General features: G+C 43.3%; 1 protein-coding gene across 4 annotated transcripts in view; it reads left to right on the plus strand.

Moving 5' to 3' along the window:
- Positions 1-20,890, plus strand: part of LRBA (LPS responsive beige-like anchor protein) — a 560,234-nt gene that overhangs the window by 499,410 nt on the left and 39,934 nt on the right. For 3 of the 4 annotated variants that reach the window (XM_055144432.1, XM_055144431.1, XM_055144434.1), the window contains 3 exons: positions 9,715-9,804; positions 14,553-14,745; positions 19,075-19,137. In XM_055144432.1, coding sequence (XP_055000407.1) covers positions 9,715-9,804; positions 14,553-14,745; positions 19,075-19,137 — 346 coding nt within the window. The remainder of the gene's footprint in view (positions 1-9,714; positions 9,805-14,552; positions 14,746-19,074; positions 19,138-20,890) is intronic. The other variant, XM_055144433.1, reaches the window with a different exon arrangement.

Here is a 20,890-nt window from a genome sequence, read left to right on the forward strand (position 1 = left end):
CTGTGGATCGTGCTGCCACTCGAGTTAGGGAATAAAGACACAGGCTGCTGGCCACTGCTTTTCATCATTTTTGGTCATTTTAGGATATTTTGGTTCTCAGTGTAGTTTTGAAGACGTGATGAAAAAATTACCATCTGAAAGGCAGGATGTGTACCTCTGAACTTTACAGGGCATCTTAGCACCTGCCTAGGCTTAGCCCCCTGTAAGATAATCTACAGCCAAATGTGTTAATAATTATTGAAGTTGACTAATGGGTACATGGGGACTCGTTATTCTCTTCCATATTAAAAAGTTAACATAATAAGCAAATATTAAACACATCACCTGGGACCAGAACTCTCCTAAGTGAAGGTGAATTCATTAAAAACAGGCTTTTTCTAGAATTGATTCAACAACCCTATTAACTAACTGTCCAGCTACCTGAGCCTTAGAAACTGTATGTTCCATGGTTGCAAGCTTCATTTATGGGTCTGAATGTTCCATTGTTCTGTACAAAGGGCTGGAAAGGAAGGTGGAAAGTGATGAGAAAACAGGATTTTTCAAATCACACGTTTCCCACAAGATTCTCATTGGCTCCTGAGAATCACTGCACTGAGGAGAACCTAGATGTTGTCGTTTTCCTCCAGCACCTTACAGGCTGCAAGTTTCACTGACTTCTTTCAGAGCTTCCTTGAAATGCTTTTGGTCTCTTTGGAATAGCAGGTCTCAGCCTTTACTCCCAGCCCCATTTTGTCCTTGTTGGGATCATTGGTCATCTCTTGAGCTCGGCTTTGTACCCCTGACAACCCTAGATGAGGCATAGAAGTGTGGGGCGAACTTAACTATGTAATCAGCACCAACCATCTTTCTTGTTGATGTATAAATATTGTGCTTGAAGTACATTCTATCTGCTAAAACCATTAAAATATATGATGTTCTCTTAGTATAGACAGTTTCATAATCTCACACTGAAAGTTTAATAACATCTCTTTAATAACATCGCTCATGCCTGGATAAAGTGTATTAGCCAGCTGTAAGATTTGGGAAATATTACACCAGCAAGGTAGAAATCATGTACCATATTCTAGAGAGAAGTAACACGTTGAAGGTTGGCATGACAATTTTAGAAAGGGCAGTGGCATAAGAGAAGTTAGTAGAAATGACTGGATTTATTTATGGAAGAAATCTGTTTGAAAAGAAACACAGCAGATCTGAATGTAGGAGGAAGAGGTGATAGCGAGACTTTTATTGCATGATATTAGGTCCCCTCTCGGAGAGCCCGGCAAGCTACCGAGAGTATCACACTCTCACGGCAGAGCCTGGCAAGCTACCAGTGGCATATTGAATATGCCAAAAACAGTAACAATAAGTCTCTCAATGAGAGACGTTACTGGTGCCCGCTCGAACAAATCGATGAGCAACAGGATGACAGTGACAGATTAGGTCTTTATATATATATATATATATATATACACACACACATATATATATGCACACATTTGTGTGTATATATAATATATACATTTATATATATATATTAGGGACTAATTAGGACTGTTGGAGTATTGCCTTAGGGAGAGTTTGAGGAAAATAACTTTTGTGTGGTATGCAGAAAGAGAAAGCTACATGGAGGAAAATAGTCAAGAACTTGTAATGTGCACTGCTTCAAATTGTAATGGACTTGGAGTCAAAAAGGATTGATAAAATAAGAAGTTTTATAAAAGAAGAGGTTTTCGCTGTTGGAGAGGATGTGGGGAGAAAGGGACCCTTCTACACTGCTGGTGGGAATGCCGGCTAGTTCAGCCCTTTTGGAAAACAATATGGACGATTCTCAGAAAACTAGAGGTTGAGCTCCCATTTGACCCAGCAATACCACTGCTGGGAATATATCCCAGAAAAGACAAAAAGTATAGTCAAAATGACATCTGCACTTATATGTTCATCGCAGCACTGTTTACAATAGCCAGAAACTGGAAAAAACCCGAGTGCCCTAGAACAGATGACTGGTTGAAGAAACTCTGGTACATCTATACAATGGAATACTATGCAGCTGTTAGAAAGAATGAGGTCATGACGTTTGCATATAAGTGGATCAGCATGGAAGGTATCATGCTAAGTGAAATGAGTCAGAAAGAGAGAGACAGACATAGAAAGATTGCACTCATCTGTGGAATATAGAATAATAGACTATAAGACTAACACCCAAGAATAGTAGAAATAAGTACCAGGAGGTTGTCTCCATCGCTTGGAAGCTGGTCTCTCATTCTGGGCAACTCAGAGAAGGGAACACCAAGTAAAATGTGGTTGGAGGTCATGTGGGGGAAAGATGATGCGGGCCGAATATAGACTAGAGACTGAACACAATGGCCACTCAACACCTTTATTGCAAACCACAACACCTAATCAGAGAGAGAGAACAAAAGGGAATACCCTGCCATAGTGGCAGTGTGGGGTGGGGGGAGACGGGACTGGGGAGGGTGGGAGGGACGCTGGGTTTACTGGTGGTGGAGAATGGGCACTGGTGAAGGGATGGGTTATCGAACTTTGTAAGGGAGAAACTTGAGCACAAAAATGTATAAATCTGTAACTGTACCCTCAAAAAAATAAATGTTTACAGTCTAAAAAAAATAATAAAATAAAAGAGATATTCTTAACTAAAAAAAAAAGAAGAGGTTTTATAAAAGTTTTGTAAACAAAAAAGATTTATAAAACCTAAAAAGTTTTATAAAAGAAGAGGTTGATGATAGTGACATTAAAAGAAGGTTAAAAATTAATTAAATGTTGGGCCTGGGGACATGGTACAGCAGGTAAGCTGTGGACTTGCGTGTGGCCAAACACAGTTCAGTCCCCAGGACCATTTAGTCCCCTGAGCATCACCTGGTATGCCCCTTCCCCAGCTTTAAGTGCTAGTAAAATTCTGAACATAAAAATCAGGAAAGGAAAGGAAAGGAGAGGAGAGGAGAGGAAAGGGGAGGGGAGGGGAGGGGAGGGGAGAGGAGAGGAGAGGAAAGGAGAGGAAAATATGAGTAAAAAAAATTCAGAAAAGGAATCTAATCCTTGACTGAGGTATGCCAGAATAAAATTAATGTTTTCAGACCTGGAGCCAGAGACTGAGGTCTGAAATGCATGCACACAGCCAAACCCGGGTTCATTTCCAGCATCCCATATGGTCCCTTAAACCCCACCAGGAGTAAGCCCTGAGCATAGAGCCATGAGTAAGCCCTAAGCACTGCTGGGTGTGGCCCCCAAACCAATATGCATATTATGTGTATATATAATATACATATTTTTCAGATTTCAGGTTTGTTAATTCTAGGTAGATGGACATCAAGCTGAGTTTAAATAGACATGTCACATAAATTAACAGTCATAGCAATAGAAAAAATTCCTGGACAGAGAGTTCAGATTAAGAAAATTAGAGTGCTAAGGGCTAGAGAGAGGGTACAGTGGGTAGGTCGCTTGCATTGCATTTGACCAACCCAGGTTCAATCCCCGGCACTCCATATGATCCCTCAAGCTTGCTAGGAGTAATACCTGAGTGCTGAGTCAGAAGTAAACCCTGAGTACCGCTGGTGTGGCAAAAAAATCCTTAAAAAAAATTAAAAAAAAAAGGAAAGAAAATTAGAATGCTGAATTAGGAGTGAACATGGTGAGTTCATGGCTTCGAAAGGAAGTTTTTTTTTTCGTCATGAAAGAGAATGAAGAAGATTACCAGTTATTGTAAAGGCATGGAAGCCTCCTAAGAGATCAGATGAAAACTAGATGGTGATCAATTATGTTGATTTCTTCACAGCCCAAGATGAGTGAAAAACGGCAGTTGTGTGTAGAAACAATGAGGGAATCTGGAATTCGCAGTTGATCATACAAAGTGCGCCTGTAAAGATTTGACATTATTGTCATTGCCTTGCAATGATCTTTTTTCTTCTTCAGAAAAATACTTGGGAGTCTTGGGCCACACTCAGTGGTGCTGAGGGCCTATTCCTGGTCTTGTGCTCAGGAGTGACCCCTGCTGGAGGTCCCCCTGAGCGGGGGACCATCTGTGGTGCCAGAGATTTGAATCAGGGGTGCAGCCAATGCAACAGCATGAAAGCAAGGCTTTTGCCTCCTGGCCTGTTTCTTTGGCTCCTCCCTTAAAATCCTTATTTTGTGGGGGATGGAGACACCTGCCCTAACCTGGGAGGGTACTCCTGGTGGCACACAGGGGACCAGGCAATGCCAGGTATTAGCCTGGGGCTCTTGAATGTAAAGCATGCCTCTACCCCTACTGACCCATTCCTTTGTAATCTTACTCCATAAATTTCACACTTGAAAAAGCCCTTTCTGCTGTATTTTTATAACCAGCAAAATTAAAGGTTAGTTTGGAAGTAAAGCTTTTGTGTTTACAAATTCTCCACCCTTTCCACATGTCTTAAGATGGCTTAGAAAGGAAATTATTATTTGACCCATCTGGGATAATAATAATGCTTTTAGTCATTGAGACTTATAAAAGGACACCACCATAAAGACTCAAAATTTTTCACAAAGGTCAATAGTAAACTTAAAATTTTAAGATTTTCTTTAGTAAAAAGTGTTAAAAAATAGGAGATAGGTATTTTTGTTTTGTTTTGTTGGGGCTGGGGGAGGGGCAGGTGGACCATACCTGACAGTGTTCTGGGTTTACATCTGGCTCTGTACTTAGGGATCCCTCCTGGCATTCCTAGAGCGCCAGACTGAATCCAGGGTTGGCTACATGCAAGGCAGTTAGTTACCTTGACCCCTGTGTTATCTTTCCATCCTAAGGTTGGTAGTTTTGAAAGCTGTCTCTTCATTCATATCCTTTTCAGTTAAAAACAATGTTAAATATAAATCAGTGTATGTAGCATTAGGATTACATATTAAATTCATCAGGTTAAATTTATATCCATAATAAAGATTTATATGTACCAGGCCATTCTTCTCTGCTCCTCTAGTAACGGTTACCATTACTACCATTCTCTTTGGAATGTTTTTCTAATGGCTCCCATATTGCTGGGTCCTCCTCCTCCTCTCTCACCCCCAGATCACCCTTCTAGTCATCTTCATGATTTCCTCCTTTCATACTCTATATATGATTATTTATCAAAGGTCAGCTGTAGGTGTGTGTGTGTCTGTGTGTGTGTGTGTGTGTGTCTGTGTGTGTTTCCCTTTATGTTTCGCTTTATGCCTGGAGCCTAACCAATAGCCTTCAACCTGTATTCTAGAACCCTACAATGTCTCTGAATTGTCTGAGAGCTGCTGAGGAGTCACATTGAAAGTAGAACAGCCTTAGACTCTTTTTTTTAATTGGGGGTTTTCTTATTTATATCACTGACACCCAAAGCAGTACCTCTGCTCTTTGATCTCAAGGCCTGGGCATACTGGATTTCTCCCTCTGGGAAGATGCTTTCCTATAGCTTCAAGTTCTGAGTGTTATATTATCTTTACTTTCTTTCTCCTGCCAAATTAGTTCTCTCTCATATAAATTTATGTTTTTATTCATTGCCTTACAACCGTCTAAACTTAGCAAATTCAGAGAACAAGAATTTGCTTTTTCTCTTCTTTTGACGGCTCAGAGTCATTAGTTACTCAGACCTGTGGAGTTTTTCCTTAGATCATGATTCACATATTTGTCCCTTTCTTTCACATACCTCAGTTTCCATGAGGATTGCAGGCACACAATTTATCATTTGGATAGCTTTCACAAACCCCCGAAGAAATCCCTCTGTCTCTGGGCACTTAGCCCACTGGTATGTTCTGAATTCCTGAGCCAGACTTTACTTCCCAGCAGTGGTGTGTCCATCCGGATCCCTGTAAGCTCCTCCAGCACTTCTCCTTCAGCATCCTTGCTGTGTTCATCGGGATCACACTGAGCTCTAGACCTAGTCTTCCCCTGGCACCTGCTACGCAGAGCACTTGGTGTGCTTTCCCTGGCCCTTGTCTCTCCCTTCCCTTTCTGGCTGCTGTGTTGTGATGACTGTGGGTTGCACACACTTGCTTGTGGTGCTCACCAGGGGTTGCACAGTTTAGTTACAGACTTAGAAAACTCACCGTCTGGGACTGCCAAGCTTGCGCATCTTTAGTTGTGGTGCTTGCACACGCCTGGCTGTGAACCCGAGCTCCAACTCCGTTCTGACAGTGTGGGTCCCAGCCAGCAGAGACTTTGGAACCACTCCAGTGCGTGTGGGCAGCACCAGGGGTCTATCTCATGGCCTCCCATTTGCAGAGCTGGGGCCTTTAGCCACTGTCTCATTCCCTCGACCCTATAGGTATTATTTCACTTCATTTTTCCAGGCTCCATTATATGAGTTAGGCATTATTTTCTCATTGCTTTGTGAGCTGGGGACTATTATATAGGTGGGAGAATAGTTTAGGCAAAGTCACAGCACTTACATGGAATAGTGAGGATTAGCGCTAAAGCTCTCTGACCCCAGCTCCCCTGCTATTCTGACTGAGCAAACAGCCTTGGGGATCTCTGTGCAGGGGGCAAGAGAAACAACACGGCCCACATTCATGAACTCTGTCCATGAGTTGCCACTGTAAAATCACAATGCTCCTGCCTCTTCCTCAGACTACAGTCAGGCTTCAAGTGACCAGTCATGAGTTCTTCCTCAGGATTGTCCTTTAGTTGATAAAAATGTTTTATAATCTGTTCCAAAAGTGATTCTCATCCTTATTCCTCACTACCTACAGACTCCTTTTCCTGCCCCTAAGGTCTAGAGTCAATCTTATCTCCCCCTTTATGTAATCAGCCTTTGCCTAGCAATCCGTACAGCTCTACTGGTGTTGCCCAGACATACATCTTTCACTATAATAAGGATGATGATGGTGATGGTGATGATGATAGGGACACTGTACTAAATCATTCCCTAGCTTGTCAGTTTGGAACGTGGGGTGTATATTCGAGCCCTCCATGTCATCCTGAGGCCATGGCCTGGTACCTAAAAGATAAAAGGAAGAACAGCTTAATGGTTGAGCATATGTAAATCCTAGAGTCAAGCTGCTCGGACACAAATTTGGGGTCTGCCATTTTATTATGGTGTGATCTTTAACAAAATTCCAAAGTTCTTTGAGCAGTATTTTACTTTTGTATATATTATAGATATAGGGCTGGAGCGATAGCACAGCGGTTGGGTGTTCGCCTTTCATGCAGCCGACCCGAGTTCAATTCCTCCGCCCCTCTCGGAGAGCCCGGCAAGCTACCGAGAGTATCGAGCCCGAGCGGCAGAGCCTGGCAAGCTACCCGTGCGTACTGGATATGCCAAAAACAGTAACAATAAGTCTCTCAATGAGAGACGTTACTGGTGCCCGCTCGAACAAATCGATGAGCAACGGGATGACAGTGACAGTGATAGTAGTATCCATTTATATACTTACATGTAATAGATATCAAATATGCAGTAAAATATTTACATCATATAAAGATTGAATAAGATAGCAAACAACTTGGAAAAATAGCAAATATTGAACATTATTGGGACTGGAGCGATAGCACAGTGGATAGGGCATTTGCCTTGTAACTGGCCAAGCCAGGTTCAAATTCTCCATCCCTCTCGGAGAGCCCAGCAAGCTACCGAGAATACCCCGCCCACATGGCAGAACCTGGCAAGGTACCCATGGCATGTTCGATATGCCAAAAACAGTAACAACAAGTCTCACAAAGGAGACGTTAGTTGTGCCCACTCGAGCCAATCTATGAACAAGGGGTTTGGGACGACAGTTAGCAGCATCCCTCAGTGAGTAGTTATTATCTGCATATTGCAGGTCTTACGTGTACTAAGGACTTTGCTATGCTTTTCACATACATATTTAAGCCTTACTATAATAGTATGAGGTGGGTATTGTTATTACCCACTTTTTTTTTATTAATTAGTGAGTCACCATGAGAGTACAGTAACAGATTTACACATTTTCATACTTGTGTTTCCCTCATACAATGTTCGAGCACCCCTTCCTCTACCAGTGTCCATTCTCCACCACCAGTGAACCCAGTATCCCTCCCACCTCCCAATCCCATCCCTTTGCCCCCCCCCCCACCGCCTCTGTGGCAGGGCATTCCCTTTTGTTCTCTCTCTCTCCTTTTGGGTGTTGTTATTATCCACTTTTTTGCAGGTTAAATAACCCGTACCCTGATTTACAGAGCTTCAAAGTGGTGTGCTTTCAGAAAGAGCGCAAGATCTGTTTGACTTTAGCTCCTTGCTTTTCTGTCATACCCCTCAACTGCCAGTGTTCCTTTGCTCAGGGAAGTCAAAGAGCATTCCTTGAATTTAGCGAACTTCATCAAACTATCATTTATCAGTCCACATCCGTTTGCATTGCTGCCTGTATTCGAATACCTTCCTTACTAAGTACAGAAATAGTACAGCCTAATAGTATCGTGCCCATTGTTAATGACCACTGAATGTGTAAACAAATGCATGTTATCATGGTTTCTTACAAGATCCTCAAGAAATACCAATGGTGTCCTCATCAAATAAGAAGAGCTTATTAACACTGGATGATGCCTTTACTTCCTGACTAATAATTTATTAATTGCCTATGGTCCTACAGAGAATAAGATTTGAAGACTATTTTATTAGGGATTTTTTTTTCTTTTTGGGTCACACCCGACAGTGCACAGGGGTTACTCCTGGCTCATGCACTCAGGAATTACTCCTGGCGGTCCTCGGAGGACCATATGGGATCCTGGAAATTGAATCCAGGTTGGCTGCATGCAAGGCAAATGCCCTACCCACTGTGCTATCGCTCCAGCCCAATTAAGGATTTTTTTAAACATAAATTTGAAAGTTTTTTTCCATCTTGTTAGCCTGAAAGTTCAGATACTGAGTATTACAGAGGTGTTGAAGGAGTCTATATCTTTGGGTCCCTCTCTTCCCTCACACATACTGTAACATCTACTCATTCAACTGACTTCAGTGGAGAGGTGAAGAGGAGAGATAAGCCCCTGCTCTCATGAATCTTGTATTTGAATGGGAAGAGACCGGCATAAACAAGCAAACAAATAGGATAATTGCCAAGAGTGATAGCATCTGGCAGGGAGTAGTTTCCATGATGAAGAAGTTCCTGGGAAAGTGAGCATCTGTGCTTTCTGTACAGCAGGAGCCTGGGTGAAAGAGGCAGAGGGGTGTGCACCCATGCACACTTCCTGTATGTCGTGGGTTCTGCTTATATTTGCACATCTCATGCCTGAATGCAACATATGGCTTTTACTTTTGTTTTAGCCACCTAGGTTCAAAAAGACTGCCAAAATTAATGCTCTTCCTTATGGCAAAAATAATAGCATCAAACCATTTTCACAAATTGTTTCTATTTTTTTTCCCCTCCTTTTTACTTTCCAGCATGCAATGGGGTCCAGAATCAAAGTAGCAGTAGGTTTTCTGTAAAACATTAGCTTCAGGCGTCACGATGCAGGCAGGGCAGGGAAGTGAAGCCCCCAAAATAGGGATGAAGCCAACGAGGCCAATTTCTGATTGTAATAGCTGGATTCTGTTTCATATCACTGAGCAAGATGAGAAAGTTTGCAAGGCTTTAAGGCCCGGCTTCCGCAGTATTAAAGGATGACTTCATCCTCAGTGCCCTTGCCAGGTGTGTAGCCCCACTGAGAAAACACGGAGTGGCTTTTCAAATATGAAACAAGCCAGAAGTGTGACATGACATCTGCGGGGGGGTGGGGGCAGTTGTGGCTCTCTTGCCTGTAATTAACACCTCTTAACCTTCACACTTGCCCGTGCTGTTTTTCAGGCCGTGGAAGCTCAAATCCGAAGTTTCGGACAGACGCCCTCTCAGCTCCTCATCGAGCCCCACCCCCCCAGGGGCTCCGCCATGCAAGTGGTAAGCACTGCCTCTGCTCTTCTCGCTGCTCGCCTTTCTCCGAGACCTAGTTGGGTCTCCATATCCTTGAGTGCCCGTGAGAGGCGCCACCACAGCGAGGCTTGTCCGCTCTAGACAGTGTTACTCTGCTGACAGCCCGAAAGGAGTATTACATACTCTTGGGGATGTGTGAGAAGCTGAACATTGCTCCAGTGTGTGCTTGGTCTGTTGGTTGGTTGGTTAATTGGTTGATTGGTTGGTTGGTTGGTTGGTTGGTTGGTTGGTTGGTTGGTTGGTTGGTTGATTGGTTGGTTGGCTGGTTGGTTGGTTGGTTGGTTGGTTGGTTGGTTGGTTGGTTGGTTGGTTGGTTGGTTTCAATTATGAAAGGTTCATCATTGTCCAGGAGCCTCAGTGTTGGGTAAAAAGTCTTGACATAGGACTGATGAGTTGTGTGAGTTGATTCCATGAGTGCCTCGTTTTCCCACTGTGTTTATTCTTTACAGCCCAGTATGTGTCTCAGGTCAGGAGTTTGAAAAGTAATTTTAGTATGTAAGATAAAGTTTCTGGGGGTCTGGAACCTGCCAGAGGCAAAAAAGAAATGATTTGATAACCAAACTACCCAGCTTAGTGGGCTAAGGCAGACATTTCTGTTTCCCATGATTCCACGGACTGGATGGGCCTTTCTTGGCTCCTCACCCCGGCTCACTCACAGGCTGCCATCTGACACTTGCTTCCAAGCTCACATATCAACTCCGTCACCGGCTGTGGGCCTGGTAAAAGGCCAGCCCAGAATCAGGGATCCAGACCCAGACTCTTGCTGTCAGCCCATGTGGCCAGGTGGCCTTCAGCAGCCCATTCTCCAACAACTAAACACACAGTAGCAAATATCGGTCAGTTAAAATAATTTTTTGAGCAACAGAAAGTCTGATACCATTCTTCTTCTTGAATTGACCATCAACAGAGCAGGTTGCTAATTACTGTTTCACCGAAGGAAGAAACACTGAGAATGTGTTTCCATCATGACTAATTTAGATAGACTCTAATTCCAGGTCTCGGCTTAGAGAGAGAGGGTGGAAGTGTAAGACACTGGGAAGAGAAGAGTGGCAGCAGAGAGGGCAGGAATCAGAACTGCAGCCCTCCTCATCACTCTTTTCCTCTCTTCTTTTTCCATCCATCTCATCTCCTGCAGCTTTTCACCTTCCGCCCTCTTTGTCGCCACCTTGCTTCGTCCAGGCTTTCCGTCCCCTCTCTGGGTGTACGAATTGATCACCATAATGAAATATGAGCATTTAAAACATTACTTGCATCTCATTTCCCCGAAGTGTTGTTAAACAGGTGAAATCAGATTGAAATGAATGGGAAGGGTAACGGCTCTGGTCAGCAGAGGACCACGCAGAAGGCGAGCAGCGAGCGCGGACTGTGGGAGATAATGCCCCGGGAAGAGTCGGGCTGATTTATGTTGGGGCTCTGGAATGGGTTTTAATAACAGCTTGTCAGGGGGCCGCGGGCTGGCTGGGTGCTGGCTAATGGAAGCTCCTGCACTGTCCGTTGCCTCTCCCTGGGTCACCGCACAGCCTTGGTCATCGGGCCGCCGAGGGCAGTGTCACCTGCCAAGCTCCCCTCCACTGCCAGAGCGTTCCTGGCTCACCAACGTCAGTCCAGGGGTGAGGAGGCTGGGGAGGCCCCGCCCCAGATGAGGACGAGAAAGGGTCTCTCGGTGTCTCTATGCCCAGCATCCCTCAGTTCCTTCTCGCGATTGTCCAAGTTATGTCTTTCCAGCGCACCGCCTTGAGGGGTTGGAGCTGGAGGTGTGAGGTAGGAGGCCAGCCTTGCCACCTAGCAGGCAGTCTGAGCAGCGGGGGCGAGTCCTGCTAGTGGCTTCCTCCTGCCTCCTCAGGCGTCTCCGTGCCTGGCTTCTCGCACCCTGTCGCCCCTCGACTGCCAAGGAGCTCGGCGTGCCCTTTCTCTCACTGTGCTGCGTTGGTTCCATCCTTATTAGTGGAGGCGGTGACGGAGCTCCCCGGGGCCTTCCTGCTGCTCACACTCAGGAGCCCCCATGCCGCCGGGGTGGGCACAGGCCGAGGGATGGCTTGTCGCACGAAGGCAGCAGGCAGCGGCTGTCTGGATCTGGTGTCCGAGGCTTTCTGTGAAAAGGAGGCTTGTCCTTGCCGTTTGGCGAAGCGTTGGCCCACCAGATTCACTATGTAAACAAGACATTCTTCCTACACATTAGAGACTTTTCTGTGTTCTTTCAGGTCATAAACATTGGAATTACTCATTTTGAGTCTGATCATATTTACAATATGAGCTGCTAAGCTCAGAAATATGCATGAACTTCCTCTCAGTGAGACTGTGATGTATGTTGCACTCTGATTTTTCTCAGGGTTTACAAGTTGACCTTGGTAAATATTATTTAAAAATGACATCATTGAAATATAAGGCGCAGTGCCCTGAAATGATGGTGTCTGTTTCCCAGTGCTTAAAAGAAGAGAAGGGCTCTCACAGAGGATATTTTATTTGCTTTATTATTTCTCATTTTTACCCAGTTTCACAAGATTTCTTAAAGTCGGGTGAAAACTGTGGGGCCAAAGCAATAGTACAGCAGGTAGGGCATTTGCCTTGCATGCAGCCAACCCCTGACACCCCCACTACATTCCCCCAAGCCCTCCAGGAGTGCTCCCAGGCTTAGAGCCAGGAGTGATCCCTAAGCACTGCCCCAAAACAAACAAACGGAATGAAACTGTATACACTGTGTTTTTGTTTGGTGTGTTGGGGGGCCACACCTGACAATGCCCAGGGGCTTTTGCCAGCTTGGCACTAGGGTTGCTCCTGGCAGCCCTCAGGGGTCATTCGCGGCCTGGAATGGAACCCAGCACATCCACATGGGAGGTACGAGCTGCTGCCGTTTGAGCCATCGCTCCAGCCTTAAATTCCTTCTTCACAGACAAAAAATATTTCACTGACACCAGAGGTTTTGAAAATCAAAGGCCCAAGTGGTATTGTGTTCCTAACATCCTCCTATCAGCTGTCAGCACGCAGTGCACACTCACACCGGCAGAAATTAAAGCCGCCTCGTGCTGCGTTAAGTGCATGAGCCATAATATACACCAGGTGTAGTAATTAGCAGGCACACGAAGGCTGCCTATTTGTCTGGTTTTGCTGCTGTTGCTGTATCCCCCTGTGTTTTCACACCATCAGATAGTTGGATTTAATTGAGGCCACATCAGATGAGGCATTACTGACACCTTTAATTGAATGAGCATCCAGGGAGGATTAACTCATAATATTGATTGGCTTTTAGCCACTTGCTCAGAAGGGTGTCTGGGTAGCTTATTAGTTGCCTTTATTTACACCTTTATGCAAAGAGTGCAAATAGGAATTCTTAGTGCAATATGTTTTTCTAAGTACTCTTAATAACTTTTTTAAAAGGACTGATAATAAAAATGCAAATGTATTTAATTTTTTATTAGCATTTCTGAATAAATGTGCTAAATGTGTGTGCCTACACATTTCCGTATACCTGGTGTTTTGAAATATGGCAGCAGGGAAGCAGCCAGAGGCACTTCATCAAAGCGTTCCAACTCTGAATGATACTAATCAAGCTATTAGAAAGTGGACATGGGAGAAGAGACCTGCCCAAGTGTCCGCGCAGTGCCCAAGTGAAGCCGAGAAATCAGAGTGCCCTTAGACTGTTTCGGGTTATAACACACGGCTTGTAGGCATGTTCTCCATCCTTAGGAGTCTTCAGGACTTATTTAGTTTGCTAGTTATTAGAACAGACATGATTTTGTTCAACATTTTCAATTGCTTTCAGCTTTTCAAAGGAAAATCTAGTCGTGAGCTTTGCTGGTGTGTGTGTGCGTGTCACTGTGTGTGTGTGTGCGTGTGTGTGTGTGTGTGTGTGTGTGTGTGTGTGTGTTTCAACCTTTTAACCAAGAGGGAGAAAGTGCATCTACATATTTCTCCTTATGATCTCCTTAGATCCAACAAAAATCAGTGGCATTTGCATTAGACTTTGGTGGTGGTTTTAAGTTGTATGCTATATAAAAGTATTATTTTTACAAGAACACTTAATTATGCATCTCTTTGAAACACCTTTGTAATTAAGTTTGTATTTTATATTGATAAGTTATTTCTCTGATCTGTATGCATGTTGTATGTCTATTATTTATAGATATGTTTGCTATAATGATCTATTTTGTTGTCAAAATTTTCACACTAACTCCCTATAACTTTTGATAATCTTTCAAAAATTATCTTGGCTTCTTTTGATTCCTACTGCTTATTTCATTTTTTTTTTAATTCTTGACACATAAGAGCTGTTGGAATGGGCTAATGCAATGCTGTGTTCTTACACTTTTAAAATTTAAATAAAATCATTCTTTTAGTTTTTTATGGGAGGAATTAGAGAAGGGAGCTAATAAAACATAGTGAGTTTTCTAAGTATTATCTGAAATATATTCTACTTCTGTCATTAAAAAAATTCAACTAATGACCTACATTAGAAAATCAGAAAACAAGTTTGATTGCTGCATCTATAATTTTTTCATCTTTTTGGTGTGGGAGGCCTCACCTGGTGGTGCTCAGGGCTTATTCTTGGCTGTGTGCTCAGGGGTCACTCCTGGCAAGGCTAGGGGACCACCTGCTCAGTTCGCTCTCACACTCAACTTGCCTTAACATGGTCTTCCTCTTCTTTTCCTGCACCCTCTGTTTTTCTTGTCTTTGTCTTTTCCCTTGTGCTTTGGGGTCTTGTCATGCCCACTCAACAGTATCTCCTCCTGCAGAGTCCATTGATGTTCACAGACCAAGCCCAGCAGGATGTTATCATGGTCCTAAAGTTCCCCTCCAACTCCCCTGTCACTCACGTGGCAGCCAACACCCAGCCTGGTTTGACGACTCCTGCTGTGATCACAGTCACTGCTAACAGGCTCTTCGCTGTGAACAAGTGGCACAATCTTCCCGGTAAGTAAAGCATCACCATGGAGTATAGAGCTGCTGAACAGTGGATAGCTGCACCGTAATAACCACTTAAGTATATCTCAGCATGGAAGCTTTTAGAGTTTTCAAGCATCCGTCAGAATCAAAGTGTTTACAAGTTTAAAAGGCTTATGACCCTTTTGAGGAGGGTAATACAGATGTTAAAGCATAAACCATTCTTAGAACTTGGTAGTTTGTCTTTGTAAAATTCTAATGCAATTTTAATGTAGTGGTGCTCTATATTATATTAATTAATGGCATATATTTCTCAGTTGATGCCCATTTTCCCACTTTCCTGATTCATTTATGCAATGAATACCAATGATAGTCTATTCCGTGCCCCCCCTTTTTTTTGAAGACATGATTAGCTTTGTTGTAGCTACTACAGAAAGAACACAAATTACATATCCAGAATGCATAAGGGGATCCTGTTGGCCCACTATGTACTTAGGAGTTATAGAAACTAAAGACAAGAGATTGAAATAGTCATTGGAATGAAAAACTATCCAAGTTTGAAGAGAGGGGTTGTAGAGACAGTACACTGGGTAGGGTGTGTAGCTTGCTCACAACTGACCCAAGCTTAATCTCCATCACCACATTTGATTCCTAAGCATTGCTGGGATCAAAAACAAAAACAAAAAAATGAGGAGATGTCATCCAGCTCCAGTTTTTACCAGCGAAGATACTGGCTCGCATATGGCCAGTCTTGTGGTATAGCCAGATTTGAACCCAAGTTTTCTAACTCTGATTTTATGATCCCCCCCTCTTTGATTTACTGTCTCTCATTAGAACAGGAATTTGGGGTCTGGATTTAGCACTGGTTTTTGGGGGGGTTTTTTTGGCCATTAGTCTGATTGGTAAGAAGGAAAATCATTAGAATCCTAGAGATGACTTGGCTTTCCCCTCCAAACCATTATTTAGGTAGGAAATTTTATAGATAAACTTTAATAGTCTGTTAACTTGTCATTAAATCTGTAAAGTATGCTTAGAGGGAAGCTCATGAAAACACATGAAATGGTTTCAAATATAGGAATTCTTGAGCAAGGCTTCGTGCCAAATTAAATGCAAGTGCCTTTTTAGAAAGATGTAGAAATGAATTAACAGTCAGGCAAAACCTGGTGCACAGACTACACAAAGGTACCAGAATTAATATTTCTGACTGTGAGAAGTGAAATGAAAGCCAGTGTTTGATTAAAGAGTAAGTTACCAGAAAAGCGGAACAGGTAGAAATCAGGACGGGTCTAGGCTGCCCACATTATCAGGTCCTGTTTATGTTTTTCTTCTCAAAGTGGACTCATCTTTTTATGCAAGTATGCTTATATTTTTGAACTAAACATTATAACTTAAAAAGCACAATTAGGATTCTCTCAAAGCGAACTCACTCATGGGAGAAACAGTTGGTGATGTGCGCTGCCAAGTAACTGGCCGGCTCACCCACGCAGGGTGAGTTACCCTAAGCTCATGGCCCAGCCCCACCGTCCACGTGGCATCAGAGCCACAGAGGCTGCTTACCCCAGGTGGCTGTTCCTGGCTGCTTTGAGAACTTCAGTTCAACAGAGTGACTGGGTATGGAAGGAGACAAACCTTCTCCATCTGCTGGGAAGCGCGGGCCCCTCTTGCCCCTGTCTAAGGACAGCTAAGGCACAGAGCGAGCACAGCAGGAACTGAGCTGGCTCAGCTGTAGGGCTGGTAGCGTCCACCTGATAGTCTAGTAGTTTGGCACATTCCTTGAGCACGAGGCCTGAGCCCCTCACACTGGTTCCTGGGAGCAAGATTTCCCGGATGCAGACATTTGCTTCCCGCAGTACTGCGTTGTCAGATGTTCACTCCCCTGCTTCCGGGTTTTTCACGGCAATGTGTCTGGCTCTGTAGAGCTCCCTGGCCTCTCTGCCTCGGGAGGAAGGGAGAAGCAGGGTGCAGGCTAGCCACTTCTTTGCCTGGGATCTTGCCCAGTGAGCCTCCTTTATGTCTCTACTTTCTGTCACTCCTGTCTTTGGACCCTTTCCCCTGACTTTACATCATGACATAGTGACCCTTCACAGGATGAGTAAAAAAGAAATGACAGCATATGGGCTTCCCCAGGAGGGTGTCTTTATCCAGTGAGATCTCAGACCCGAGCTATTCCTATATACCAAAAAGAGGCTTCATTTCAGGGACATTTACATTAATCTGGTCTCCGTTTCCCTTGTGCCACACTCACCTGTCAGTGTACCTCATTTTCAAACAAATGTCAAAAATCCCTAACAGGATTCTTCAATAAATATCAAATTCCTGTTATACTAATTGGTTCTTGGTTTAGACTCTAGGATTTTTGTCTTTCAGGGATCTATGATTTCCATAGCCTGTTCATTAGACAGCTAGCTCCTGTCATTGCTTTTGTTAGTGTCTGAGCATTTGGGTCAAAAACAAAACAGCTTTATTATTCCTTCTCATTCAGAGGGCCCTGTAGAGGCTCCAAAATATATTGAAATAGTTGTAGGTAATGTAGCATTTTCTAGGTTCTGAATATTGTTTTAACCACTTCATGGCTTCGCTTACTGAACTCTTTTATTAATCTTAGGGTGCAAGTTCCATAATTAGGTCAAATCATATGAAAATACCATGTTTATAGATAAATGTCAGATACTAGAAATTTGATGTAATTCCGCCCTGCCCGTCTTCAGATCAGAAAACCATCTACATAGGAGCAACATGACTTCCCCGAGGTCACATGGCCTCTAGGGGACAGAACTGGGATCTGTGGCATGACCAGATAGTTTACCTGCTAAAGCACTTCCGTTGTGAGTCTGATTTATAGTTTCTATGACCCCAGATTCCTGGAGTGGAAAAATAATCTAAACTAGGAGAGTTCCTCAGCACTGGCATTATTGATAGTCATTGGCACCATCCACCTGGCTGCCGTACGTTTGCCCAGACAGTTCCCTCGGTGTGCTTTGTAAGTTCTTTGCTGGGCTGGCAGAGCCAGTAATTGCCAAAAAAGAAACGGAAAAAGACTAAAGACTATGGCTTCCTTTCCCCAGACACCCTAACTTTTATATATGCTCGGCTATAATTCCAAGTGTCATATACACATATCCACAGAGTACTTACACAAAATCTTATACAAGAATTAGTGATTTTTCAAATGTCCTTGAGAAGCTGGTATTTACTAGAGGAAATTATGACACAGTCAGTTTCAAAGTAATCTCGTGCATCCGCTGGGATGTACCCTACTTTCATCGTAGTGCCTTGAGAAAAGACCGAAAGATCCTTAAGACCTGGTGGTATTTAGTGGCACTCCAGCAAATGTAGCAGTGTAACGCTCATGAGCCTTCAGTACAGCGAGCAGATACTGACTAGAGTGAATGGCTGAGTCATTTGGGGAAAATAACTTGAAGGGGCCCCAAACTCAGCCATCAGATTTACAAAGCTGAAAAAGACTACTTATTCCACCCCCTTCATTTTCAGGTTTATGACTTGTCGGAGGTCACTAGTTGGCCAGTACTTTGAGTCCAGTTCCTCTCTTCCTAATGTCCTTCCACCTTTCAGGAGAAATGGCTTCCAAGATCTCTTTGCAAATACAAAATAAGTATGCCTGCATCTTAAGATCCATTTCGAGAACTGAGCACATTCTTCTTAATATAGAATGATTTTTGTTACCCGTGTGCTTCTCTTAAGTATTTTTAAATTGAAACCATGGAAATATTAAATATTAATAAAACTTTTTTAAAAAGCCGCAATCCAGTCCTTAAGAAAATATTTCAGCCAAATGCATTTAACTAAAACATTTCTCTACGGATAGCTCTCTTTATTTTTATTCAAACTTTCAATTGATTGATTTTAAATGATGGATGAAACAGTAAATGTTCCCTGACTTAAAGCTTTCCCTTTCTCCATCATAAATTGACATTTTGGTGGATCCTTTGTGCTGCTGCACTCAAAACTGCCTTTTTAAGAAGTAACAAAAAAAAAATAGTATTTGCTACAGTCAGCAGATGGTTGTCACATTTTGTTTTCAGCGCGCTTTACCACTTAATTTTGTTTTGTTGCAGCATCAGAGGTTGCCAGTCAAGCATCTGCTATAGCTTATGGCCTAGGACTGGAGCCACTGCGGATGGCACATGTTCAGAACAGCACTAATCTCAAATAAATGTTTAATAAGCCGGCCATCAAAGCACCTGGATGTTTTTCCCTTTCAATTTCACAAAACCATCTGAGAGATTTGGAGGTTGGATACAGAGCTACAGAAGATGTGACGTGGGTGGTTTTATGCAGTTCCGTATATGAAAAATAATGCCTGTGTTTTTTTTTTTTTTTGTCTTTTGTGAATTCCAGCTCATCAAGGTGCTGTACAAGACCAGCCATACCAGCTGCCAGTGGAAATCGATCCTCTCATAGGTCTGTCACTTCCTTCTCTCTTTGCGATTCATTAAGCGCTGTATGGTGGCCCTGAAGTGTAGATTACAGTTGTTTTTCACTTGCTGGTTGCTGGGAATGGAATTTTCCTGATAAACCATTTGCATGCAAATTGGAATGCAATGAGCTGTGGCTATGCTGGTATTTCATCAACTCCCCCTCGTTGGTTTGCCTAATTTGAACAGGCCTAGGACGCGTGTCACTGAAAATTAATATGGATGCTGTAATAATGTGTGATTGAGAATGCGCATGAAGTACTGTCAGGATAATATTGGATCTTTTCATCACTCGGACTTGTTGATGAGCAGGAGCGAGGCACGTTATGATGAATTGGTGCACCGGTAATGTGATGGCGCTCCTTTGCTAGGGAAATTTTCATAATAACAGTGGGGTTCTTAGCAGCACTGTGTTGTGAAAAATAAAACTGGAGTGCCAGGGTTTCATCATTAAAGGAGATCAATCCTTTCTTTCCGGGCCCTCTGTTCAGTCGGAGGGGATTAATGTGCAATTGCAGAACAGTTTCAAAGTTGAAATATATCGCCCAGCCAATGGCAGTGTTCGGATATTTGTATTCATTTTCCTAGGGTCCTACAGCCCAATAAATTGCCATTGGAGGTTAAATTTGTTGGAGAGGAATGGGGGAGGGAGAGGAGGGGACCAGAAAGAGCCATTGGGATTAAAATGAGCATCTGCAGCAGATGACGAAGAGCACTTAATTGCTCTTACGCTTTTTGAGTAGATTAAGTGAAATCTCTACTTTAGCATTTTCATCCTGGCGGCAGGAATTTCAGATGTGGCTTCACTAACAGTGTTAGCCTTCCTATTAAAGACACCCCAGTACCTTTTGGAATAAAGAGCTTAATTGCCTAGCTGTAGGGAAATATTAACAGCATGGATATCCAGCTTGTAGTTTTGTCATATTTCCCTGACACGAATAAATTCTTAGAATTGTAAAGTTTTAAAATGAGGCATCCAAATCCACTGATTTGTTCTTTTAAAATCCAGACTGGTGTGTCTTTAGCCTGTTTTGTCTTTAAACTGTTGTTTCTGTAGAGAGTTAAATGACCACCAGTGCCAACGAACTATGAGGTTAACAGAATGACCATCAGCTCAGAACCAATTCATGTATCATTTCCCCAAATACAAGCAGAACTCTAAGGAATAACTGTCTAGATAATGAATTAAGTACTCTTCTGGTTCCTAAATCTTACTTTGCTTTGAGCACATGTGATTTGACACACATATATTTTTTAATTAAGTGCTCGCTTGGGTAAAATCTTGAAGAGTCAGGAAAAGAGTGAGCCCATTGAAAGCATTATAGCTGAAGTTTAGGCTCATTGTTTGCTTTAAAACTTGACACTAGGGGGCTGGAGCGATAGCACATCCTATAGGGTGTTTGCCTTGCACGTGGCCAACCCAGGTTTAATTCCCAGCATCCCATATGGTCCCCTGAGCACCGCCAGGAGTAATTCCTGAGCGCAGAGCCAAAAGTAACCCCTGTGCATCACCAGGTGTGACCCAAAAAGGAAAAAGAAATTGACAGTAGGGGCCTGGAGGGATAGTACAAGCGGTAAGGCTTGCCTTGCATGCAGCTGACCAGGGTTTGATCTGTGGTACTGCATAAGTTCCCCTGAGCCCCATCAACATAAAGCCCTCTGCATACAGCCAGTAGTAAGCCCTGAGCACTGCCAGCTGTGGCCCAAACACCAAAAACTATACTTAAAAAAAGAAAGAA

Source organism: Sorex araneus, chromosome 7, assembly GCF_027595985.1.
Source record: "Sorex araneus isolate mSorAra2 chromosome 7, mSorAra2.pri, whole genome shotgun sequence".
Lineage (NCBI taxonomy): Eukaryota > Metazoa > Chordata > Mammalia > Eulipotyphla > Soricidae > Sorex > Sorex araneus.